The 23226-nt window shown below is 34.5% G+C and overlaps 2 protein-coding genes and 1 pseudogene across 2 annotated transcripts; 2 read left to right on the forward strand and 1 right to left on the reverse strand.

Annotated features, from left to right (window-relative positions):
• Positions 1-2156: 2156 nt before the first annotated feature.
• Positions 2157-13815, reverse strand: LOC114715679 (DExH-box ATP-dependent RNA helicase DExH3-like). The gene is made up of 15 exons (XM_028900549.1): positions 13512-13815; positions 13039-13193; positions 12717-12804; positions 12390-12617; positions 11227-11322; positions 10814-11002; positions 10465-10624; positions 10234-10364; positions 9385-9555; positions 7605-8495; positions 6735-7043; positions 6574-6633; positions 5628-5780; positions 5407-5517; positions 2157-3393 (listed from the first exon to the last, which is right to left on the reverse strand). Exons 1-15 carry the CDS (start codon positions 13749-13751, stop codon positions 2923-2925), a joined length of 3453 nt encoding a protein of 1150 aa, XP_028756382.1. The 5' UTR covers positions 13752-13815; the 3' UTR covers positions 2157-2922.
• A 221-nt stretch (positions 13816-14036) lies between these two features.
• On the forward strand, positions 14037-15901 carry LOC114715633 (probable galacturonosyltransferase-like 1; annotated as a pseudogene).
• A 757-nt stretch (positions 15902-16658) lies between these two features.
• On the forward strand, positions 16659-19538 carry LOC114715585 (probable prefoldin subunit 2). The gene is made up of 2 exons (XM_028900450.1): positions 16659-16765; positions 18730-19538. The coding sequence occupies exon 2, from the start codon at positions 18734-18736 to the stop codon at positions 19217-19219; it is 486 nt and encodes a 161-aa protein (XP_028756283.1). The 5' UTR covers positions 16659-16765; positions 18730-18733; the 3' UTR covers positions 19220-19538.
• Positions 19539-23226: the final 3688 nt, after the last annotated feature.

Consider the following 23226-nt stretch of genomic DNA (forward strand, 5'->3'; position numbering starts at 1 on the left):
AAATCTGTAAGTCTGTTTGAGGGAGACATTCATTGGTCATACTTGAAACATAGTGCAAAACCACAACTTATGTGTAAGGAAATTGCGAAAAGGACAAAATTCAGGTGAAGTTCTGAATGTGACGTGATATTTTTCATAAAAATGGAACACATGGACAACTCTTCTCTAAGTAACCATGGATTGCTTAAAGGAAATTCTTCTCATGTCATCATATTTTATTGAGGGGTTTCATTGCATTTATTTTTCCATTGAAAGAAATCTTGAAACCCTATCAGGTCGGTTATGCAAGGAAGTTCATTCTAAACATTATTGACTGAGATGAGTCTTTCATTGGGAGGCTGTGATCTTCTGTTTCTCTGGAAATAAACAGAAGTTCTTCATACTTTTGATTCATATATTATAAAAGTTATATGGGGGAAACAAATTTGCAACGGCAGTGTGTAGAAGCTTGGCAATTGTTCGGGAGTTGGAGTTGGAGTTGGAGGTGTTATTTCTGATTAAATCAGATTGGTTGGCTACTCAAAATGTGACTGCCAAATAGCATTGTAAGGAATTCATTGGGGGATATTTTTAAGTGGTTTCATAGCATTTTTTAAAATATTTATAGGTCTTTTTAATGATTTCCGAGAATTCAATTCATTTAAACACTTTTTTAACATTAAAAAAAAAAGGCTAAGATACAAATTGTTTCAGAAATTTTTACTCATGATCGTTGGGCATTTGAAAGGTATTTTGGGTGTGAATATGTCTTGCAAATTTAAAGTCATAGTAATTTTGCCTTGTCTTGTTAACATTGACCATTAAATTAGTGACATGGATTATTAATTTTACTAGTAAAAGGTAGCATTATTGTGATTTTAAACTTTTACAAGAAATTTGCACAATTTTTTTTTCCCGAGTGCCCAACGCTTGAAGCAAATCTGTACCTTAACTCTTTTAAAAACAATTGCATTCCATCAGCGATGGGTGTTTGTTCTTTGCTTAATGCGTAAAAGAAATGTTTTTATGGTATTATTTTCTTATATATTTTTCCCATGTAATGTATTGTTTTTATAATCATCGTTGGCATTTTTTACGATTTCAAGTTTTTGAATCTCTTTCAAAATTTCAAAATTATGTTTCTAATATTATGTAAAAATGACGGATGATTGTTAAGTATATATATAAAATGATTATTTTTAAGGAATATATTTTGAATAATCATAATTATAGTTTTCGTCAATGAATAAAATGATTTATCATTTTTTTCAAAAAAAAAAGTGTGGTTTAGGCCGCATCTAGAGCACCTCTACATGGATTTTGCAGACTGCACATAAGGCCGGGCCGGCCTATGTGCATCAATATCACCCATTCTATAACAAAATTCTTGTTATTTGAATTGTTCAAAAATATATTAAACACACAAGACTTAATACTTTTAAGTCTGAAATGGAGAATGTAGAAGCATTTCAACGTTAATCCTTAGAATGAGATAAAATATAAGATTAGAAACATATAAAATATCTGTGCATCTATGCATCATAAAAAATTAATAGGAAACATTAATAGTCCATATTATAATTTTTCACATAATAAATAATTTTTTTATAGACGACAAACGAGGACAAGAAGATAGAATATTATATATATATATATTTATAGCTATTATAAAAGACTCAGAAAAAGGTGATTTGATAATCCCGACACTAATAATCAAGATACCTCCATATAATATGGAGTATAAAAACCACATTATTGATTTATCTGAAAAAAAGTTGAGTTCACAATACCCAAAATAAATATTAAGAGAAATTGGGAATAAATCCTTCATTAGATAATTGGCAAATAATTTCTCGAACGATAAATTGCACAAAGAAAGATAAATTACATCAAAAAAAAAAAATAATTTGCACAAAACATTACATATAAAACTAAATTCACATAGAAAAGATGACTTGCATATTAAAAAAAAATTTCAGCTACATAAAGAGTTGAGTGGCACGTTACATATGTATGGATGGATTGCATACAAAGAAAGATAGGTTACACAAGTGAAAATGAGTTGTATACAATAAAAATTGAGTTGCACAATGTCCTTAAGGATCATGTTTTAGTTAATTTCTTAATGAGTGATGTATTCCCAATTTTTCCAAAAATACTATGTTAACCTTTGTGCATGGGAAAGACTTAAATCAGTAGAACCATCATAAACAGTAAAAAAAAAAAAAGCATGGCAGTAATAGGCAACTAGTTCCATTAAAGAAAGAAGAAATTATACACTATCATTATTGGACAAAGCCAAAAGAAATACATGTCATGTGCTTCCATATTTGCCTAATAGATAACCTGTGTACGTTCATAAATTATATCAGAAATACATATCTGATGCCAGCAAAAACCAATCTACATAATAGAGTTCCTCAGTACAATTTAAGCTCAAAGTTATCCTATGCGAAAGCTCCTCTCAATCTATGAGTCAACTCTCAAAAGGGAGAATATGGGGAAAGCAAAAGAAACTTATCAGAACATCATACTGAAGATCTCACATTTTTTCTTCCCCTATGCTCATTTCCCCCCCATTATTGTTGTCAGTTTTTTTCAACTTCTTTGGGTTGAGAACTAACGTCCATCTAAAGTATGTTGCAATATCCAACCTGAACCATAACTGCAAAGCATTTTACAGGGTTCCCAATTCAATAAAGGAAAACGATGGGACAACCTCACTTTAGAAGCCGTCTATGAAACATCAATGAAATCATATATAGTAGGCGTTTGACATGATGTTACAAATTGTACCTGGCCACATGAGCTATCTCCCATCATTCAAGGTTTCAAGGGGCCTTTTGCCTTCTCAAACTAGCTTTCGAGCTTCTAAAAGCCATGCCAAACACACCAATCTCAACCATCTCGATATATGTACTTTTCTTACAAAGCCATCAAGGATCAGCGACCTTTAGATTTTCTGCGTCTCCCTAGCAGTTTTAGCATGTTGTCAGTGACATCAGGGCGAGAGCTGTTGTCTTCATCTTCATCTTGATTATTTTCAGAGGTGTGAGTCAACCAAGCCAATGCCTCTATAGCAGCATCTCTCTCTGCTAGCTGCTTGTTTCTCTTGGGTTTGCCAACAAACTGCATTCCTTTGAACTCCACCAGTGCCCTAAACTCATTTGTTTTAAGGTGTTTTGTTTTGTACTTGGGAGGAGAATGCCCTGCACGCATCAACAGTGTTTGTAGCAAGCTTTTGGGGTTTGTCCCATCTTTTGTGAATTTACTCTCATCATTAGCTACCTTCGGCTTCCTTGTTTCTCGGCCAAATACAAATCTTCCTTCACATTGATCCCCCGCCACAAGTTCCTGGACAGCAAGCATCAAGTACTTCCCTTCCTTGTGGATGTCGGTCTTGGGATCTTCCAGCTGCACGTTAAATGAATCAGCAAATTGATCAGCTCATGGGCAATGTTTATGAATGAAGATTTCCAACTCGAAATAACTTCTGGATGCACTAGTACAGGCTTTATTTGTCAGTGAATCAGTTGCTTAAAGTTAGTTTTATCATTAATTGTATCTAAACAGGAGATGTTATCAGCAGATCTACTTTCTCCAGTTGTTTATTTGATAACAGTATTTTAGAATGGTAAATTTAACTATTTATGCCCATCGTCGGCATTTCTTTGAATTGAGAGAGTGTACCGCTAGTTTGGGTTTCAGACGAGGGAGACGTAGTTCGGAAAATGAGAAGAGTAATACAACTTTAACAACGTGGAGGACAGTATTTTAGTCAAATGGATGGAAGTGCAGCAAATTGTTCAAGGGAAGGAGAGTATGCATATTTATTGACATTAAAGGAAACAACTACAACAACCAAGCTTTTGTCCCATTAGATGGGATCAGCAACATAGGTCATACAATACTATTTTACTCTGTCAATAACTAAATCTTTAGATATATTGTTAATAAAAAAAAATCCCGTTCAATAACTAGAAGAGAAGCTTATGTAGTTTCTGATTTAAAAAAAATATTTAATAGTATTTATAGATATTTAATTAACAATAAAAATAAATAGAATAAATACAAAGGGAAAACCATATTGAAGGTGTCTATATTTTCTCTCAATTTTTAATTTGATACCTATGTGTTTTTTTCTCTTTTAATTAAACATTTAATTTTACTTTTTTAGCAACATTAGCTTTTATGTCTTTGCTCTATCGATATTTTTAGTTTCTATGTAAGGATTAATAATGTTAATAGAGTAAAATTAAAGATTTAGTTAAGAGCAAAAAACATAGAGGTACCAAATTAAAAATTGAAAAAAAAGTATAAGTACTTCTAATATGGTTTTCCCTAAATAGAAATATTATTTTCTTAATTTTAATTAATTAATGATATTTATCATATCTTATTTATATTTTTATATTTATATTAAGTTTTACATTTCTATTTAGCTTTCATAATTTGTTCAAGAAAAATTATAGGCTTTCATTTAAAGGATAGGCTTACATTAAGTTTCAGATCAAAATAACACTGCCTTGTGCTTTGTCAAACACGTCTCAACGGGCTTTTGCCGCGGGTGCTTGTCAAAAGATAATAAAACCATTTATAGAACTTCACATGAACTTTTACGTTTGAGATGTTCCATTTAAAAATAAACTGACAATTTTGATAAGGAAAGCTTGCAACTTCCCTGCATCTTACTTAGAAGGTGTTTGAATCAGGCCAAACCATGGTTTGGAGAATAACTCCTGGAGAGAATAAATTTGTAAAAAATAGATTTTGTAAAAAAATAATTTTGATAAAGTAAGAGTTGTTGGATAATTGTTGTCAGAAGTGATTTTTTCTATACAGGATTACTAAAAAGGACATAAGTTTAAATGATAATTATATAAAAGATATATTTTGTAATATATGTTTAATTGAAGTAATAAATTTGTTACTAATATATATTTTGCCAACATAATAAATAAGACATAAATAATGTAAATAATAAATAAATAATATGTATATATATTTATAAAATAATTATATATATTATTAGGAAAATGAATCTGTTATTCTTCAAACCGAAGGATCGAAAGTGAAGAGTGAAAGAATGGCAAATAATTGAGGCCTGCTCTCTGTCATATCCCCTGGGCCCACCACCAACGATCAAATAATTTGTGAAAGAAGCAAGTCAGACATGCTTCATCCAAAACCATGGTTTTGGGGGGCCAAAACCAAATCATGGTTTTGGATTTTTTTAGGGTGTTTGGCTGATTTTTTCCCAAACCATGGTTTGGGATGATAGCCAAACAGCCCTTCAAACATGCAAGAAATTATAACTACTCGACTGAAAACATGAATACTCGACTGAGAAACACGGAACAGATATAGAGCAAGAAATCAAAATTGGATTTCCCCAAAAAAAAAAAAAAGAAATCAAAATCCGCTGACCTTCTTTTGGACAAGCTTATCAAGCTCTTCCTTTAGCTTCATATAGCAGTCAGCTAAACTAGGATCCATGAAGAAGTCAATATAGCCATCCAACATTTTTAGATGTCCAGCCTACACCCCGCAAAACAAAGAAGAAAAAAGAAAGGCATATTACTGTCTTGAAATATATCAAGCCAAAATCTTTTGCTGAAAATTACAGATGTATCCAACTAGTAAATCACCTGTGTCCCGTTAACTAGGGCGCCGCCAAAAAGGATAAGTACTGAATCAGACACACCAGTGGAATCACGTATAAAAACAGCATTGACTTTTACTTTTTCACCAAAAACCAGCCATGGATAAGAAATGGTTTGGCAGCGCTCATTCACTGAATTCTGGCCAAAATCATCAATAGCAGTAAAAATCTAGAAATTAATATGATAGGGGCCCGGGGGGGGGGGTTTCAGCTTATACGCAAGTTAAGTTGATTTGTAGCTTCGCCATCATGATATATGCACACGCAGTTAAAAATGACATCTATTAGAGAGGCTAAAGACATAAAAGGTACAGAAAAATCCTCACAGAATCCACAGATTTCCCAGCTATTGATGAATCTGTGGCGGCATGCATGTATCTCGTTTCATATAATTGCACTTAGGGATACTGGTCAAGCAGTGTTCATGAGAACTGGGGAAAATAGTAGTTTTTGTGTTTAAAACTGAACCGAGATCTGTTTTGACAATAGATTTCAGGAATAAACTGAAGCTTGAGATAACTAATAGCTAGAGCGGCTTCAGCTTTTCAATAGGCTTCTATGGCTTTATTATAAATATTAAAAAAATCAAATAGAAGAGAGAAAGCAAATATGGGTGGTTGTTACTGTTTTTCCAATTGTTTTGATTGCTTGAGTTAAGTATCATGTCTTCCTACTTTTTAGAAATCTAGTCATGCCGAGAATTTCTTCTATACCTCACCAAAATGATTCCACAATAATATTTTTGCTTCTTTGAAATTAATTTCAGCATAGCGCAAATGAAATTTTAGATGATCAACTAGAGTCGAAGAAGGAAATTACCATCAGAAATGAGCCAGATTTAGACAACAGCCATCATATAAATTTAGCATTCATTCAAGATAACTCCAACAAGGCCCTAATTCCTAAAAAAATGAGCATGGGTTTGCACTTACTGCATACAATAAAACCTGGCCGTCGTCCCTTGTTTTAAATGACATAGACGTCTCCCTGTGCTGTACAATAAGGCATAATAAAATTCAATCAAATAAAAATTAACCGAAAAATGTTGTTATGACAATTGTTGGAATACATGTCTGTGGAACAAGAAGCTTACCACTACTGATGCTATGCCAGGAAAGAGGCCAGAACAAATGACTGCACGAACCATAGATTGATTGTGACTCAGTTTGTTGTTAATGCTTGCATCTGAATCTACCAAACCCGCTTCCTTTAAGATGAAGCCAAACTGCTTCCGAAGAGAATGGATAGCCTGAAGAGTCTGGGCAGAGAGGAAATTTCTCCAGCAGTATTCATAAGCAGACCCTTCTCTTTCAGCATCTTTCCATCCCTCGTATGCACGGACAAGAGCCATATGGTCACTGTAATCTTTCGCAGAAAATCTAGACTTTGCCGTCCCTGCCAACTGAACCCCACAGACAAAAGTTATCAATTTAATGGTATTATCCTAATATATGTCAGTTTAATCCAAGAAATACAGAAAGTGAACAAGGAATGAAGGGTTCATTAGTTTGGGGAACTTCAGTGGCCTGACATCATGCGGAACCACTGGGTCCAAATCTGACATAAGCATATGCACACCTCACAACTCAGATAGAAACGAAGTACAGCTTAAAAAAAAAAAACCATGTGGTTCACTGTCATGCAAAATTTTCAACACATTTTTAATGGAAAGAGAAATTTGATCAAAAAGATAATTACATGAAAAGACGATAAGACACCCTCCCAAAAGATAATACTGTTTTCACAGGAAAAGTGACGCTACTGCTGTGATAATTAGCATGATCAAGCCCTGCCATTCTCCACTAAATTTAATTAACCCCATCTAGTCTATCTCTATTTTTAAAAATGCGATATGACACAACTGAAGCGGAAATTTGTATTCATTGCCATAGTAGATAACCAAATTCAAATATTCTGATATTACAATTTTTTTTAGCTCAGGCATCGTAATAAATTGACTTACATCCTTCTTGTCTTGGGGCAGAAGGAAAGGATCCCTGACACTCAAGCCGGCAACTATTGTAAGAATAGGATCAAAGCAACGAAATATAGCACCCACAATCAACATTTTTCCCAGCTTGGGATCCACTGGAAGCATTGAGAGAAACCTCCCAAGATTAGAAAGATTTTCCTTCTCATCTAACGCTCCAATCATCTTGAGAAAATTGATAGCATTTTGGACAGCCCGTGGCTCTGGTGCCTGTAGAGCTGCTGATAAGAACTCTCCTATGCTCTCAACCTGCAGACTCTTTATTTGCAAGCAAAGAGAGTTCAAGGGTGTTCTCAGTAGCTCAGGAAGTTGGTATTCAGAAAACGCTTCATAAACACATTGGGGATAAAGGTGGTAGCATTCTCCTGGTTGTACACGACCTGCTCTCCCCCTTCTTTGACGAGCAGATGCTTGAGATATCCAAGAAGGTAGTAGGCAAGGTGTGTTATTCAAAGCATCGTAAGTAGTCTCTTTTGCTTTTCCACAATCAATTACAAACACTACATCATTGATAGTAATACTTGCCTCTGCCATATTTGTTGCAAGCACCACTTTCCTTACATTTGGTGGTGGTTTCTCAAATATGAGTCTCTGTTCAGAAGTTGCCATTGAACCATGACATGTTAGAAGCAGAACCCTATTAGGATCTCCTAAGAGAGGATGAGATTTGAGCTGATCCCTTAAACAACTTATATCCTCCCACCCAGTCATAAATACTAGAACAGCACCTGGTCGTTCCTTCCGACATATATGGCACAGAACAGCTTCAATGAGATTAAATCCTATGCAATCTGGGGACCAAGATGCAAGTGAATCACGGGTCCTAGAGCTATAACCTTCAAAACTTGATTTAGAAAGAGCATCCTATGAAACAATTGGAAGGTAATAATGTCACATATCGAACATGTCACCACTAAGGTCCTAAAACAAATATAGCATGTACACATAAAATTATTGGGATAACCGGGGCTTGCAGACGAAGGTATACCATGTAGTAGCAATTCTTATATAAGTATAAATCCATACCTTAAAAAAGGTCAAAAGATTAATAGTACGTTTTACAAGGAACAACATCAGGCAGCATGCACATGAAACATGACATCTGGCCAAACAGGAATCTAAATTCGAGTCATATCAGAGTTAAAATGATAAAATTAATACCAACACCTCCCAGCTGTTACTATTCCGAGGGGAAATATCTTTAGCTAAAATTGAAGCATAGAACAGGATATTGACACCAAAGTATACCGTGATTGATGCATGATAATAAATCAATCAATCAAAGCAAAACAAAGTAGGCATATCCATATTCTATAGCAATAACATGAATTCAAACAGCACATGTACAATATGGGATGAAAATCAAGATTTGAACAGGTATTTCTAGCCTAAGTTACCAGAGGTTCCAACTTTCTAACAACAGCAACAACAGTATATCTTGACAAACCTGACCTACCCTACTCCCGCCCAAAAGATAAAACTAAAATGAATAAAAGATCTTCCAAGTTTTGAGAAAAGAACCAAAGTTCCCCCAACTCACATCACACGCCAAATTCAAAGATAACAAACTTCAGAGCATTGTTAGAAGAAATTTGAAGAAACTTCGAGATTCAGCAGTGTTTGAAGTATACAGCTCTACAATAAACATGCACAAACCCAGACAGACAAACACATAACGGTAGGAGAAAAAGCACTTGAATATCATTCAAATTACCCACTATATTAGAATAGAGTACCCAAAGTAGTTTCACACCTCAACAAGAGCAGTGATCTGATTCTTCTTTTTTCTTGGTGCTAGCTGCCTTTGTGTTTTCCACAGTTTCTCTTGACCATAATCATCAATTTGGTTGAAAGGAGTTAACTTATATCCAGTCATTTCTAGAACATCTTCCAAGAAACGAGCTCTCACAGGATAGGTGAAACCCTGGCAACAAAAAAATGCACTCAAAACACTACTCCTTTAGAAGCAAACATTTGAAACATTGGAAGAGTAGATTTCAGGAATAGATTCAATCTCATGTTGGTATTAGAAGGCAAGATATTGAATTCATACCAAAAGGCATAACAAAGAAAATTTGACTAAAGCATCACAATTCAGTTTCCAGGGAAGGGAGGAGGGGTCCCTCCTGAACGCAGTGTGTTGGGATGACAGCGAAAATTTTGCAATTAGGAAAACCACTTATGAGAAAATCCATTTGCAACAACTAATTAATGCATGGATATATCAACCAAAATGGATTTTGTTCTTAGTACTGTTAGGGAAAGTGACTATTGTACCAGTTAACTAAGAGCGTAAAAATGTACAAGATCAAATGGAACTTTTGGTAATAAACAGCAATAGGACAATTTTGATAGCATGTGAGAGTAATGAAACTAACAGAAACTGGGGTCATTTAAATGTCAAAACTGACTACTTTGAAATGGAGGGAGAAAAAGGTATTTGGAGCCTCAAGATTGTCAAAAGAAAACTTCCGTAGTCATCAAATTGCATGCAGACATCCAACTTAGCAACCATCCAGCCACACAGGGTTGATACATCCTGTATAACTGAATGTTCAATTTATACAAAAGTACTCAAAAGAGAACTCAAGGTTGGGCTCACCGGAATATGAAATGTTGGTGCATCTCCAAAATAATTGGAAAATAGCTCAGCATTCAAGGTGGCACTCATTAAAACCAATCTCAAATCCCGACGACGTGGAAGAAGATCCTTTAACACAATCAGTAAGAAGTCTGAGATGAACCAACACCAAACAGAGGAAAGCATAAGTCTAATTTAGTTGCTTCCTTAGCAGTATATAAGTCCTTAATCTGACATTATTAGGAGAATTACCTTCATTCATGCCTCGCTCATGAATTTCGTCAACAAAAACATGGGTTACACCATCCAGGTTTCGATCACTCAGCAACCGTCTAAGTAATATACCACTGGTACAGAATAGCAGATGTGTGTTTTTCCCCCTCATACCTTCTAATCGAACTTTGAAACCAACCTGTCAAAACACCTCTGTTGGGGAATAGCAGCAAGAACGAAGAAGTTCCCAATTTTAAAATACGTTTTTCAAAAGCAAAAAAGTTTGAGTCTTTTTACTTTCTTCATGAACTTAATGCTTCATTTTAACTTTTCTGTACCATCATATTAATCACTTTGGTATTTTTTTTCCTAATAAAACAGAACTTACTGTTTCACCAAGAGGCTCTCCTCTCTCCGCTGATACTCTCTCAGCCACAGCCATAGCAGATATCCTTCGAGGCTGTGTGCAAATAATGTTGCAAAATGCTCCACGACCAGACTCTATCTCTGACTCTAATACATACTGAGGAAGTTGTGTGGTTTTACCACAGCCAGTCTCTCCAGATACTACAATCACCTATTATGATAATGATTAAGGTAAGGCATTAATTTGTTAACGTGAAAAACTCCACATTCAGCTCATTCTTCTAGATAAGCCATACAAAAAGCTAGTGTATCAGATACAAAAATGACAAGATCTGATTTAGGGGAATTAGAATTTCATCAAGTGAAGATAATCTATTATAAACTAATAAGAAGGGCATGCAAATGATAGTAATTGCAAAAACTCCAAAGGCCTGCCTGATTTCGTGCTATAGCTTGAAGTAAGCCTTCCTTCTCCCTGAATGCTGGCAGAGATTTCCGGAATCCCAGCATCAGCTTGCCTTCAGGTGATTCCTATAAAAGGTGCAATATACATGTAAAATATTAGGCTTAAACAAGCAAAAACTATTTATAGTAGTTTGTGACTGATGATTAAGAACAGCTTCTCCGGTCATAAGGGTAATTAGCTAGAATATTTTAAAGAACATTCTTGAATATCAATCCACTAAGATCACATGGTAAGAAAAACCCGTCAAGACCAATAAATCTAGAATGAGTTCCCTGTCATATACCTAAACTCTCAATTTTGCAAGCATATGTGGTGGTTCAATTGTCTGCTTTTAGGATATCAAGCGTCATGCAGCACCTTGTGTTCAAGAATCATGGGCCTTTCTGAAAACAATCCTATAACCACTTCTTATTTCTCTCTCTCTTTCTAGGTTTTTTTTTAATTTCTGAAGTCACAATCCTAACAATAAAAAAAACCTGTAAATAATTTACCTAATCCCCCTTATATTTGAAAACAGTAAGCATGTACATACAATATGATGATTAGCAAGGGTTCCAGCACCCACTTTACAGGTGACTCAATGAGTTTTAGAATACTATATATGGGTCTAATTGGCAATAATTAGTGTCTCTCCAGTCTCATTATCCAAAGTTAGTAAGAGGTACTAAGGATACGAATTTCAATTATACCATTTGTGACCAGCAATCGAAGTTCTTGAGGGAAAACAAAAGAGTATCCTCATCTCCCAATATCACAGAAGAGAAAGAAAATCAACAAATATTAGCTGGCAGTAAAAGGAGCAATGGTGACTTTAATGAGGCCAGCCATAAAACTTGGAATCAAGGCTACTTTTTATTGAAACATCAATGATACACAGTATTTAATGATTAGAAAAAGCATACATTCTCTTTAACTCCAAGCAACCAATCAGTTTCCTAATAACTTAGAAATAAGCAAGCAATTGATCAGTTTCCCTAATAACTTAGAAATAAAGTGCAGGAGGAAAAGAAAATGATCAAACATAAAGGAGCAACAGCAGCAGTTACAATCTCTTGACTGCCACTTAATAATTCAAACAGTGGTACAAGATGTGAATGTCAACAAAGAATTGAGGAAATCAAACAAATAAAACCTGCCAAGATCTTTGCATATTACGCATCCTCAAACTTCTCTTCTGGAGAACCTTTTCCATAACAGACTCATCCACAAAAGAATCAGTAATATCCTCCATATCAACATTGTTAGCTGGACTTGAATCATCCACATTGTTAGCGAGCTTTTCACAATTTAAATGAAGTCTATCAATGTATTCTTGCAACAAACCTTCAACCCTCCGTTGCAAGCTTAGAGGAATAACCACCTGTTCCAATGAAAGGTGCGTTTAGTTTTCTAGAATCGAGAATGAAATCAGTCATAGGTCATGTCAAATTGCCTCGCTGACACCACCTCAAAGTATTACCTCTCTTTGAGGACGCTTGTCATCCAAGTCTGGCCTGTAGTGAGGAAGAGGCACTTTGCTTGCAACAATAACTTTTCCATACAATTCACTGTGTAAAGTGTAACAGAACACATAACAATCAAGGACCAAAAACAGTGGAAGAAACTTATCATGCATGCTCAAAGTAATCATTCAAAGTCAAGCAAAGTGCAATTATATCCTATCAAAGTATTGATGACCCTATTTGATTCCATATTGCAAAAGAGTAAGAAAAGTGGAAACATACGTTTATTTATCTTTAAAAAGGTTTATTCATCTTTAAAGTCCCATTAAATTTATTTACCTGTAAAGTCCCATTCTTTTGGCAAGATTAGATATCTGCTCATAGTCTCTCCTATCTTTTTTGTCTCTAGATACAATCTCCTGGTCCTTTTCACTGCGTAACAGCATGCTGAGTTTCCATTTCCACTCGTCAACATTGGCCACCGTAGATGATGCCTGTAAGTATAACAACTACGTTTTCTTAGAACGAGAGGAAATCCCAAACAGTGGGCTATTATGGTTGACAGAAGCTATTAACCACATACTAGCATATAGGATAAGCGCATAATTTATAAATGGAAATAAACCTTATAACGTTTCCGGCATAACTAGATAATTAGTCTTTAGTCTTAAACACAACAAACTAAAAGAGTTTATATCACAGATAATACATACAAAACTTGTTAAACGGCCATGAAGATTTTAGAAGTAAACTCTCTCTTCGTTTTATCCAACAACAAAAGAAAAAAAAAAAAATCTATGGACAAAACGAACCTGATGGTTCTCGAAATCACCCTCGTACTCGTCATCCGAGAACTGCTCCAGGGCGTACCCAGAAACCCGACGTTTGGGAATGAGGAATCTGCCATTACAAATAGAAGAAATCCAAGGCGGACGCCCAGTGAGTGTCCTAGCAGGGGAACAACGAAGACTGGGGAGAAGCTGCGTGTGGGCTTGCACAGATTTTTTCACACATCCTATGAGAAAAGCTATTGACTGCTTCGAATTTTGCATTCTAAACAATGAAGGTGATGAGGCAGTGACCTCATGGCCGTCCTTCGAACCAAGTGAAGTATCTGTGCGACGAAACAATCGAACCCAGTTCGAGTTTAGTTATTGGGGTGCTCTGGTCAAGAACGGCTGGGGGAAGTTTTTCTTTCTTTTTTTCTTTTTTTTTAATAAATATTAATACCAATATTAAACACATTTTGGAATGGAAAATAATTATATGAAGTCTTTAGATCTATCATTATATCCCATGGCTAAGTGTTTGTACGTTAAAAAATAAGACATTTAACCATGTGTAAGTGATTGAAGAACTTGATATATAGATATAAAAAAATTAGAGTTAGAAATTGTCTTTTTCTTTTTGGGGAAATGGTTGTATGAATATATATACACACACACACACATACACACATATATAGATTGAACCAAATGCTTGGCCAAAAAAGTTGAACCAAATGGTATTGAATCAAGGCGAATCCAAAGAAACCAAATAAAACCAATCAATTATCAATTATAAACCGTCACAGTAAAAATTAAAATATTAAAATTGGTTAGTAAAAAAATTATGTGCCAACTAAAAATATTAAAATTATATTAAAAAAATACAAATGTAGTTTTAAATATTTATTAAATTATTATGAGAATTATTAAAATTAATTGCATAAGAAAAATGAATAATTTTATAATTATTATAATGGAAAATTGTATGTTTAGAGGAGCAACTCTTTTCTGTATAAGAAATGGTAACAAATCTGCTCACTTATCTTGAAACTTTTTATATTACAATTTTTTGGGACCTCATATTAATGTTTCCTATATACTTTGAAGGAAGAATTGTAATGAGGTTCCAAAAAAAATTATTACTAAAAAATTCTAATAATAACTTAAACAATCTGTAATGTCAAGTTCTATAATAAAAAATAATAATTTCTAAAACTTATTTTGTAATTATTTTTTTAAGATCTTATCATAATCCTCTCTATTTTGAATTGGGGTCAAAATAAAACTTTTAAGAGGAGAAGGTGAAATTTTTAGGGGAATTATCTGTAAATCTTACTCATACACAAGATTTCTTGGCACTATTAACCTTTTATTAGCAGGGCGAGTGCCCGAACCCACATCCCTGCAATGGTTCAAGCATTAGACTCACTTGTTCTAATAAACAAGTTAAAAATTACTCATTTTATTTTTAAAAAAATTAAAAAAAAGGATTATTATATGATTTGAGTTTTTTTTTTTGGAGAATTATTGTGTAATTTCATATAGTTACTTTGGCAAAAGAAATGTCATATAAATAACCTAGTTGCTGAAATGTCAAATAACAAATAAGTAGCATATAACATTAAGGGCTAAAATGCGCCCAATACTCCAAACTATTTTCTCAGATACGTCTAGTTGAAGTAATTTTTGATGCACCAAATATCTTAAACTAATTAAAACAGTGTACTTATATCCTAAAATAACAGAACAGTTTTATTTGATCGTTAACCCGTCAAAGTTGACCCCCCTCTCTCTTCATTCTCAAAGTTGACCCTTCAAGGTTCCATGGCTACCATCTTCTCCATACCCCAACACTCCTCTTGTCCTGCAACACCATCTCTGCCGCCTTCAAGTCTTCCTCCTCTTCCATCCTCAACCACACTCTCTCAACTTCCTTCCTTTACCTCCGTTTTGGAATCCAACCCTTCAATGATACCTCCGTCTTCAGTCTCATCTCCTCCTCCACACGCTCAACATTGGACTGCCCTCTCACCTACAACCACAACTACCTCGCCAACCTCTTACCGCCGTCCATCCATAAAGTTGTCTATGTGGACTCCGACTTGGTCCTCATCGACAACATCACCAAGCTCACCGCAACACCTCTCGGGTTCGATTCGGTCCTCACCACGCCAGAATACTGCAACGCCAATTTCACCTAATACTTCACGTCGTCGTTCTAGTTGAACATGTCCCTGTGGCTCAAGTTTACGGGTCGGAGGGCTTGTTATTTCAACATAAGCGTGATGGTGATCTATCTGGAGTGATGGTGAGAAAGGGATTACATGAGAAAGATTGAGGAGTGGATGGAGCTACAGAAGAGAATGCAAATCTACGAGCTGGGATCATTGCCACCGCTCTTGCTAGTGTTCGCGGGAAACATCATTTTGGGATAAGGGATTGAGAATGAAGAGAGAGAGAGAGGGGGGTCAACTTTGAGCTGAGTAACGGTCAAATAAAACGATTTTGTTAACTTGGGACACAGGTACATCGTTTTAATTAATTTGAGATATTAGGTGCATTAAAAATTACTTCAAAACATTAAGGACACTTGAGAAAATAGTTTGGGTACTGGATCCATATTAACCCTGATACTAATAACAAAAAGAAAAGCAACATATAATAAAAATATTCACTGTCATGACCTATTGTCATTGTATGCTATTGGCTAGTCATTTAAGTAGTTAAATTCCTTGTGCTATAACATGAATATGTCCATTGATTTTTATATATATATACACACACACACACTCTTTCGGTCCTTAATATAGTACTCAATTTTTGAGTTGATTTTGGTCTTAAATATAAGACCCATTTTTCATATTTATTAATTTTCTCTAAATTATCCCTATGAATATTTCCTCAACCATAATCAAGTAGAAAAGGGAAGGGGGTATTAAGAAAGATAATTATGGTGTTTTAGGAAAAATGTGTCATTTTTCTTATAATTAACTAACTTACCTAACTTCCTTAATCTAATCAAATTAGTTAAATGGATCTTATATTAAGAAGAAGAAGTATATATATATAGCTTTTTTCCTCTTTTCATTTTTTTCTATGTTTTATTTTGTGAGGGAAATGTGATTGAAACGATGTCGTTGCCCCATCAGCCCTTGTACCCAGTGTCAAACCCGCTCCTCAGTGCAGTTCCATACTTCCCGTTCGGTCGCCACACATAACACCGAAGACCTCCTTTTGGTCGCCGTCATCAGCAGCAGGAGGCATCATCGGAGCTCCATTAGCCCCCGTCAGCCGCACAGGTTCTCTTCTATATTTCCTCGTCGCTTTGCTTTTCTGTCTCCCCACCTCTTTTTTTTATTTCCCGTCTTCCAGACTTCGTTTCGGATCTCTCCCTCATGATTTCTCTAGAAAGTTGAGCTTGCTTTTGACCTCAAGTTCTGTTGAAACTTGGAACTTTACTTTTTTAATTTGAAGATGGGCTGAGTCGCTTTCGATTTCTCTAGAAAGTTGAAACTTTGCTGTTGAAGAGGGGAACTTGGCTCTTGGTCTCTGTCCCTCTTTGTGTATATGTTATAATAAAATGAGAATTAATATGAAATTTGAAACCTTGCTGTTGATGATCGGAACTTGGCTATTGGCTTCTCTCCCTCTTTGTGTGGATGTTATAATCAAATGAGATTTTGAGATAGTTGATCTTTTTCGTCGGTGCTGCTATGTAAATGATTTGAGATGGTTGCTGGGTTGCCAATCCTTGTTTCGCACACCGTTTGTGTGGGATTCCTTTGCTTAATCTCTATTGTGGAAGTATGATCTTGTTCTGCCTTCTAACTTCTGGAAGTTATTGTTCAGAATTGATGGTCAGAAAGGGTTAATATTTGGTTTAGACTTTTGCCGTAGTTGCGGTCTTTTGGTGATGTGTATTGGGTGCGAGTTTAATGTTAGAGGGTATTTACAAAGTACGGACATGGGCTGCTTGCAAAGTTTTCTGTCATTCCTCTGTGGCTCTGTTTCTTATGTTCCGATTAAATGTTGATTTGATTCCAAGGTCCTTTTTTGGGATGCAAAACTAGAGGAAAATTTGTAGTGTTAGCTTTCAGTATGTGTATGTGTATACCATCTAGGGCTAGACTGGATTATTGATATATTTTGAGCTTGTGTTGGTAATTTCAAGAGCTGATTCCCGTGTGTGAATATTGTTTTGGCTATATCTGGTTTCTAGTGTCTATTTATCAGTCTCTGTGCATTTGTTCTTCTCCTTTTTTTAAGAATAAATGCATTGCCATGTTGATATGATACTCTACTGTAGGTGTTAGATCATTCTTTTCCTGTTTCTTTTCTTTGCTATTCTATTATAAGCTGTTCTGTCTTTCTTTTACTTGATACTTCAATGTGCATTGATGTGAAGTTAGCGTCTTGTGATCCCAAAATTTTATCTTTTTGACATCTTAGCTGGTTCTATTTCTACATGCTCTCAAACATAGCAACCTTGCTCCTAATATTCTTATCTCATATATCTTCATTCGCATGCTCATGTAAGAGAATTTGTAAACGGAGCGTGACTTTGAACTCTTGTCTTCTAGAAATAATTTGACTGATGTGCTTGTCAGGTTGGCCGATCAGATTTTTTAAACACCCCAAACAAAAAAACGCAAAAAAATAAAAAATAAAAATCAGGTCTTATTTTGTTTGATTACTGGTCACTGGTTTTATTGATTTTGCATGATCTTGATTTAAGTGATAAGAAAGGTCTGCTACTAGAAATTATTGAATGGGGAACACTTAAACTGCTGGTTGGTTGCTAGTTAGAAGCATATTTTGTTACGTCAACTGCAAGTCTCATTTGGTAGGTTTCCTTCGTCATGGCATAGAGTTTGGTCGAAACAAAAATCAAGGCCTTGAGTAATGTGCTGATGGATATTGGATAGTCTGCATTTTTTATATTGATTAGATCTTGTGCATACCTGCGACACCTTATTGACATGATTAAAGTGATTGATAATTGAGTTTTGTGAAACTTTTATGTCGTCTTTTGGAATTGATTTCTTTACTCTTTGTGGAAATATTTTATATATAGATATTCATGTCATACTCTAGATGTTTCTTATAATGGATTGCACTGCAAGAAGTGGGTCACTGCCATACACTTCATTAAAATTAAAAGTAAGGAAAATAAGAAAGCTATTGATTTTCCAATATGGAGTTTCATTTTCTTGTATATCCTTTTGCCTCCTCTGATGGAATTTTCCTTTCTCCATTTGCATAGAACAATGGCCAGTAGTGATACCGAGGCCAGCACTCTGACTGCTGCTGAAATTTCATCCTCAACCAGTAGCAAGGAACCAGTTAATGAGCAAATGGTTGCAAATTTGTATGCTGCTATGAGAACCGAACTCAATCGGATTTACTCAAAGATCACTGAACTCGAAATGGAAGTTAGCGAGCACTCCTTGGTTATAAATGCCATTCAGCCGCTGGATCCATCAAGACGATGCTATCGCATGATTGGAGGGGTGCTGGTGGAGAGAACCATCAAAGAGGTTCTGCCAGCCGTGCAGCGCAACAAGGAGGGCCTTGAAGAGGTTATCGCTAGGCTTAATGAGACATTGGAAAAGAAGAAAAAGGAAATTGCTCAGTTCGAGGCCAAATATAAAATCAGAATAAGAAAGCCAGAACAAGAAGAGAAAGACGACAGTGGCCGGAAAGAAGGTTCTGCACAAGGAGTTCTTGTAGGCCCTGCTGGTGCAAGTGATTGAAAATTTTTCCATTATATTTAGCTGGGTGCCATTAATCTGAATGTCTGGAGTTTAGGATCATTCTGAGTAGTACTTGGTATTTTGGTTGCTTGGATCTCAAATAGACTGTTTGTCTTTGTATTTGAGAGAATCTTGAGGGGGAAACTGACAAATACATATTCTCAGTGCTCTTAATCGACTAGTACTACATATTTGTATAATCATTATATAGGTAGATCGTGCTTGTTGAGTGCATGTACATCATGATATTTGGATTTTCTTTTCTCATGTCTGCCATGTGCTTGTTTTGGTCAAGTTTCACTGTTATTTGGAGTGTTTATGAGGATAAATCTCAGGCTAGATGAAATCAATCTGTTTTTCTAACAGGCGGATGTATTTCATTTTCTAGTGCATCACTTAACTAAACTCCATTATTTAGTTCAGTTTGGTTTAATTGACGGATTCATTTATTTTAGGACCAAGTAATTCACCATTTATTTCACAAACTATGTGTCAAAAAGATTCTTTACCCCTTTTACAAGTCAAATAATATAGAATTTTATGAAAACGCAAGTCAAACTTAACATTGTGTTTTGAAATGTGTGTATACGTGTATCTATGATGGCACACTTTTTAAATTAATTCAATTTTTAGGGTCGTTTCAATAAAATTGCTCCATTTTCACTTTATATTTTAGCAAATTTGTCCTTTTTGTGGGGGTATGATCTAGGATGATTTTATCAAGTAATTATACCGATGAAACTAATGATTATTGGAGGAACTACAAATGCATCAAAGCAGGCTGTGGAGATTTTTTATAGACAACAAATTAGCCATTGCAAAAAGCCAAGAGTACAGTCCATCATGAATGAAGGTCTAAGCATATTAATGGGCAGTTCTTTTTTTTTTTTTTTCAATCGAAAAGCACCCAAAATCCAAATGTAGTTGAATTAGTGCATGAGAAATTCAAAAAGCAACTGATTTATATTTCCACAGCACTCCTTAAGAAAATTTCCACTAACACGGGGTGAATTGGGTATTAATAAAGATCTACAATTGGTAAAATAATAAAATTAACTAATATAACAAGAGTAGAGTGGAGAAAATATTCTTTATTATTTGGAGGAAGAGGAGGAGAAAATACATACAAGGATTTATATTAGTTTGGTCTAATTTGACCTACGTCTGTTTCTCAAGTTCCACTCAAGAATTTCACTATATCCTGAAGATTTAATATGCTCTTGGTTCCACAGCACATTAACCACCTCTATATTAGAGGTAACGCCTTAATACCCGAGGTAATAACTCCCTCTTACAACACACGAGAATAAATCCTTCTCAGAATCCCATGATTCTAAAAAAGTGTTTGAATAAGATCAAAACCATAGTTTCAGAACTGCTTTTAGGATATACAAGGTAAATATGTGAAAGAGTTTACCTCGATTTGTGAAAAAATGCTTCTGAGAAGTGATTATTGGGGTATCCAAACACCCCATAAATAATAAATGAAAGAGTACAACAATGGATTGTAATATTCTCTGTCTTAACAGAGTAAATGCTAAACATACAGGCTCAATAAATTTTTCAAAGAATGTCGTAAAGAATGTTCTTTTTGTATATTGAGTTCTTTCTCACTCACTTCTTGTTCTCTTCTTCTTCCTTCAATACATTCTTTTATTTGGTGTCTTTCTTCTGAATTGGTCCGTTAGACAAAGTAATATTTCCATTAAAACTTTTGTGTATGGTGGGTAAGAGTATTAAATAAAACTTCTTGTTGAAGCATGAATCTGAAATAGTCGGCTCAATTTAATGCTATTTGATGAAATACTTTTCTTCTTAATCTTCTTGTTAGATCTCAATACACTGTAGAGAGTGTTTTAATATATTCTAAAAATGACTTTTAATAAAACACTCTTCTTAGAAACAATTTTAAGGATATTTTTCAAATCCAATAAAGTATTTCTTCAATATAAAACTCAGATAGAAAGGGAGTCAAAAATGACTTGGAATATATTTGTAATTTATTAGATTTAGCCAACGAAAATACAACATATAAAACTCAGTCTGACTCGAATAGAACTAGAGTCACTTTTAACTTGATTTCTATCTTGAATATATTTAAGTTGAACACTCAAACGTACAATAAAGAACTTTAAAACCAGCTATAACGTATAAAGTTTTGTCTGACTCAGATAGAATCGGAGTCACTTTTAACTTGATTTCTATTTTGAATATATTCCAGCTGACTACTCAAACATATAATGAAGAACTTTGAAACCAACTCAAATAGACTTGGAGTTGAAAACGACTTTCGATATATATTTTCAATATATTTGAGTCAGTTACTAAAACAGGCAAGATACATATGTGGCTAAATAACAAGACCTTTTTGACATTGTTCATATTTCGGATTCATACGATTCAAATATTTAGTACTAGATGAAATGTTTAAAACTTTGAACCAATAAAACGGCTTTTTGAAACATATTTGCGGACAGTAAGCTTTATGGAACACTTTTCACGAATTAATTAAACTTCGTTTCCCTGCAAAGTAAGTTCTTTGCTAATATTGTTATCATCAAAACATTGGTTCTAACAATTTTAGATGCCAATAAGTTAAAGGAGTATGTGAATAACAGGGTCATACATAGGCTAGCAGAAATGTTGAGGGCTAAGTTCTTGTAGGGATTATAAATCCTTTTACGTACCAAAACCCAGAGATTGTAAAGTGAGGATTGTAACATTCTGATAGGTGTGAATAAGAAAAGTATTCTCAACATGGTACGTATGGATACATGACGTTTGAAACCTGAAAGGGTGAGTGAGAGAGAGAGAGGGAGGGAGGGAGGGAGGGAGAGGTGTTGAAGTCTAGAAACTGAAAAGGCGAGTCTCCAAGATGTAGGGTCATATTTTCTAAGCCACATATTCTTTTAGTTTTATTAATAGGATAGAAAGAGAAGTTTTTTTTATCCTATTTATAAGGTACTAAGAGAAATTTTTTATAAAAATGTATAATTTTATTTTTCATTTGTTATTGTGTTAAATTTGTTTACATAAGGTATACTGTATATTAAATAAAGATAAAGATGAAAAGTTATTGAATTTTAGATGAGAGTTTATGAAGTTTAAGATTTTTTTAATCTATGTAAAATATGTTAAAAATTACTTATAAATAGGACCAGATCAGAGAAATATCTCGCAATTGGCATCATTTGAGTGATGTCTTTAACGGAGATCATTTGGAGGAGCCAGTAAAGAGAGAAGAAAAGCTAATTCAGAATAAGTTAAATGATAAGGATTTGTGAGATTAATTTTCCCTAAAAATATAATACCATACAATAAAACGTTTTTATTGCACTTCGGCTTGGCAAGAGGCATAGCCATCCAGATATGAATTTTGTTAAACCTAATGGAAGCTTTCATTGAATTTTCAAAAAGAAATGGGTTTGACTGCAAATCCTCAGTAATTTTTTCTTTTTTAAAGAGTTTAAATAATCATTAATATAAGTAAGTATCGGTGCCAATATTAATATTAAAAAAAAAAAGAAAACAGAGAAACGACCCCTCTTCTATTTTAGAGAGTCCAATTCTTACATGAACAAAGTTAGATTTGCCGAGTAGCAAGAAATGAACCATTCTCTTAATCACTTAAAAAAAAAAAAACCTAATTTGTTTTAAAATATCACCGGTTTTAAATATACAAATTAGGTCTTATATTTAGAACTAAATATAGCATTTTAAAACCTCACCAAAGGTCCATGAACCTCAAGGATCATGAAAGACAACCACAAAGAGAAAGAAATAAATATTTTATAACGACATAGAAAGCTTGTCCAGGTTTTCGAAATCTGGAAAGATAAAACTGACAATTCAATGTCTACAAACTTCTCTTTTTTTAACTTCGGTTATTAAGGCACTGACTTCACCCATCTTTTTTGGCAGAAACCCATCACCCAACTCCCCCTTTTACATTTTTTATAACTCCACGGCATGAGCAATCTCCGTAAAACTTCTTCATTGCAATTAGT

Source organism: Neltuma alba, unplaced genomic scaffold, assembly GCF_004799145.2.
Source record: "Neltuma alba isolate B1F8T4 unplaced genomic scaffold, ASM479914v2 tig00002026_pilon, whole genome shotgun sequence".
NCBI lineage: Eukaryota > Viridiplantae > Streptophyta > Magnoliopsida > Fabales > Fabaceae > Neltuma > Neltuma alba.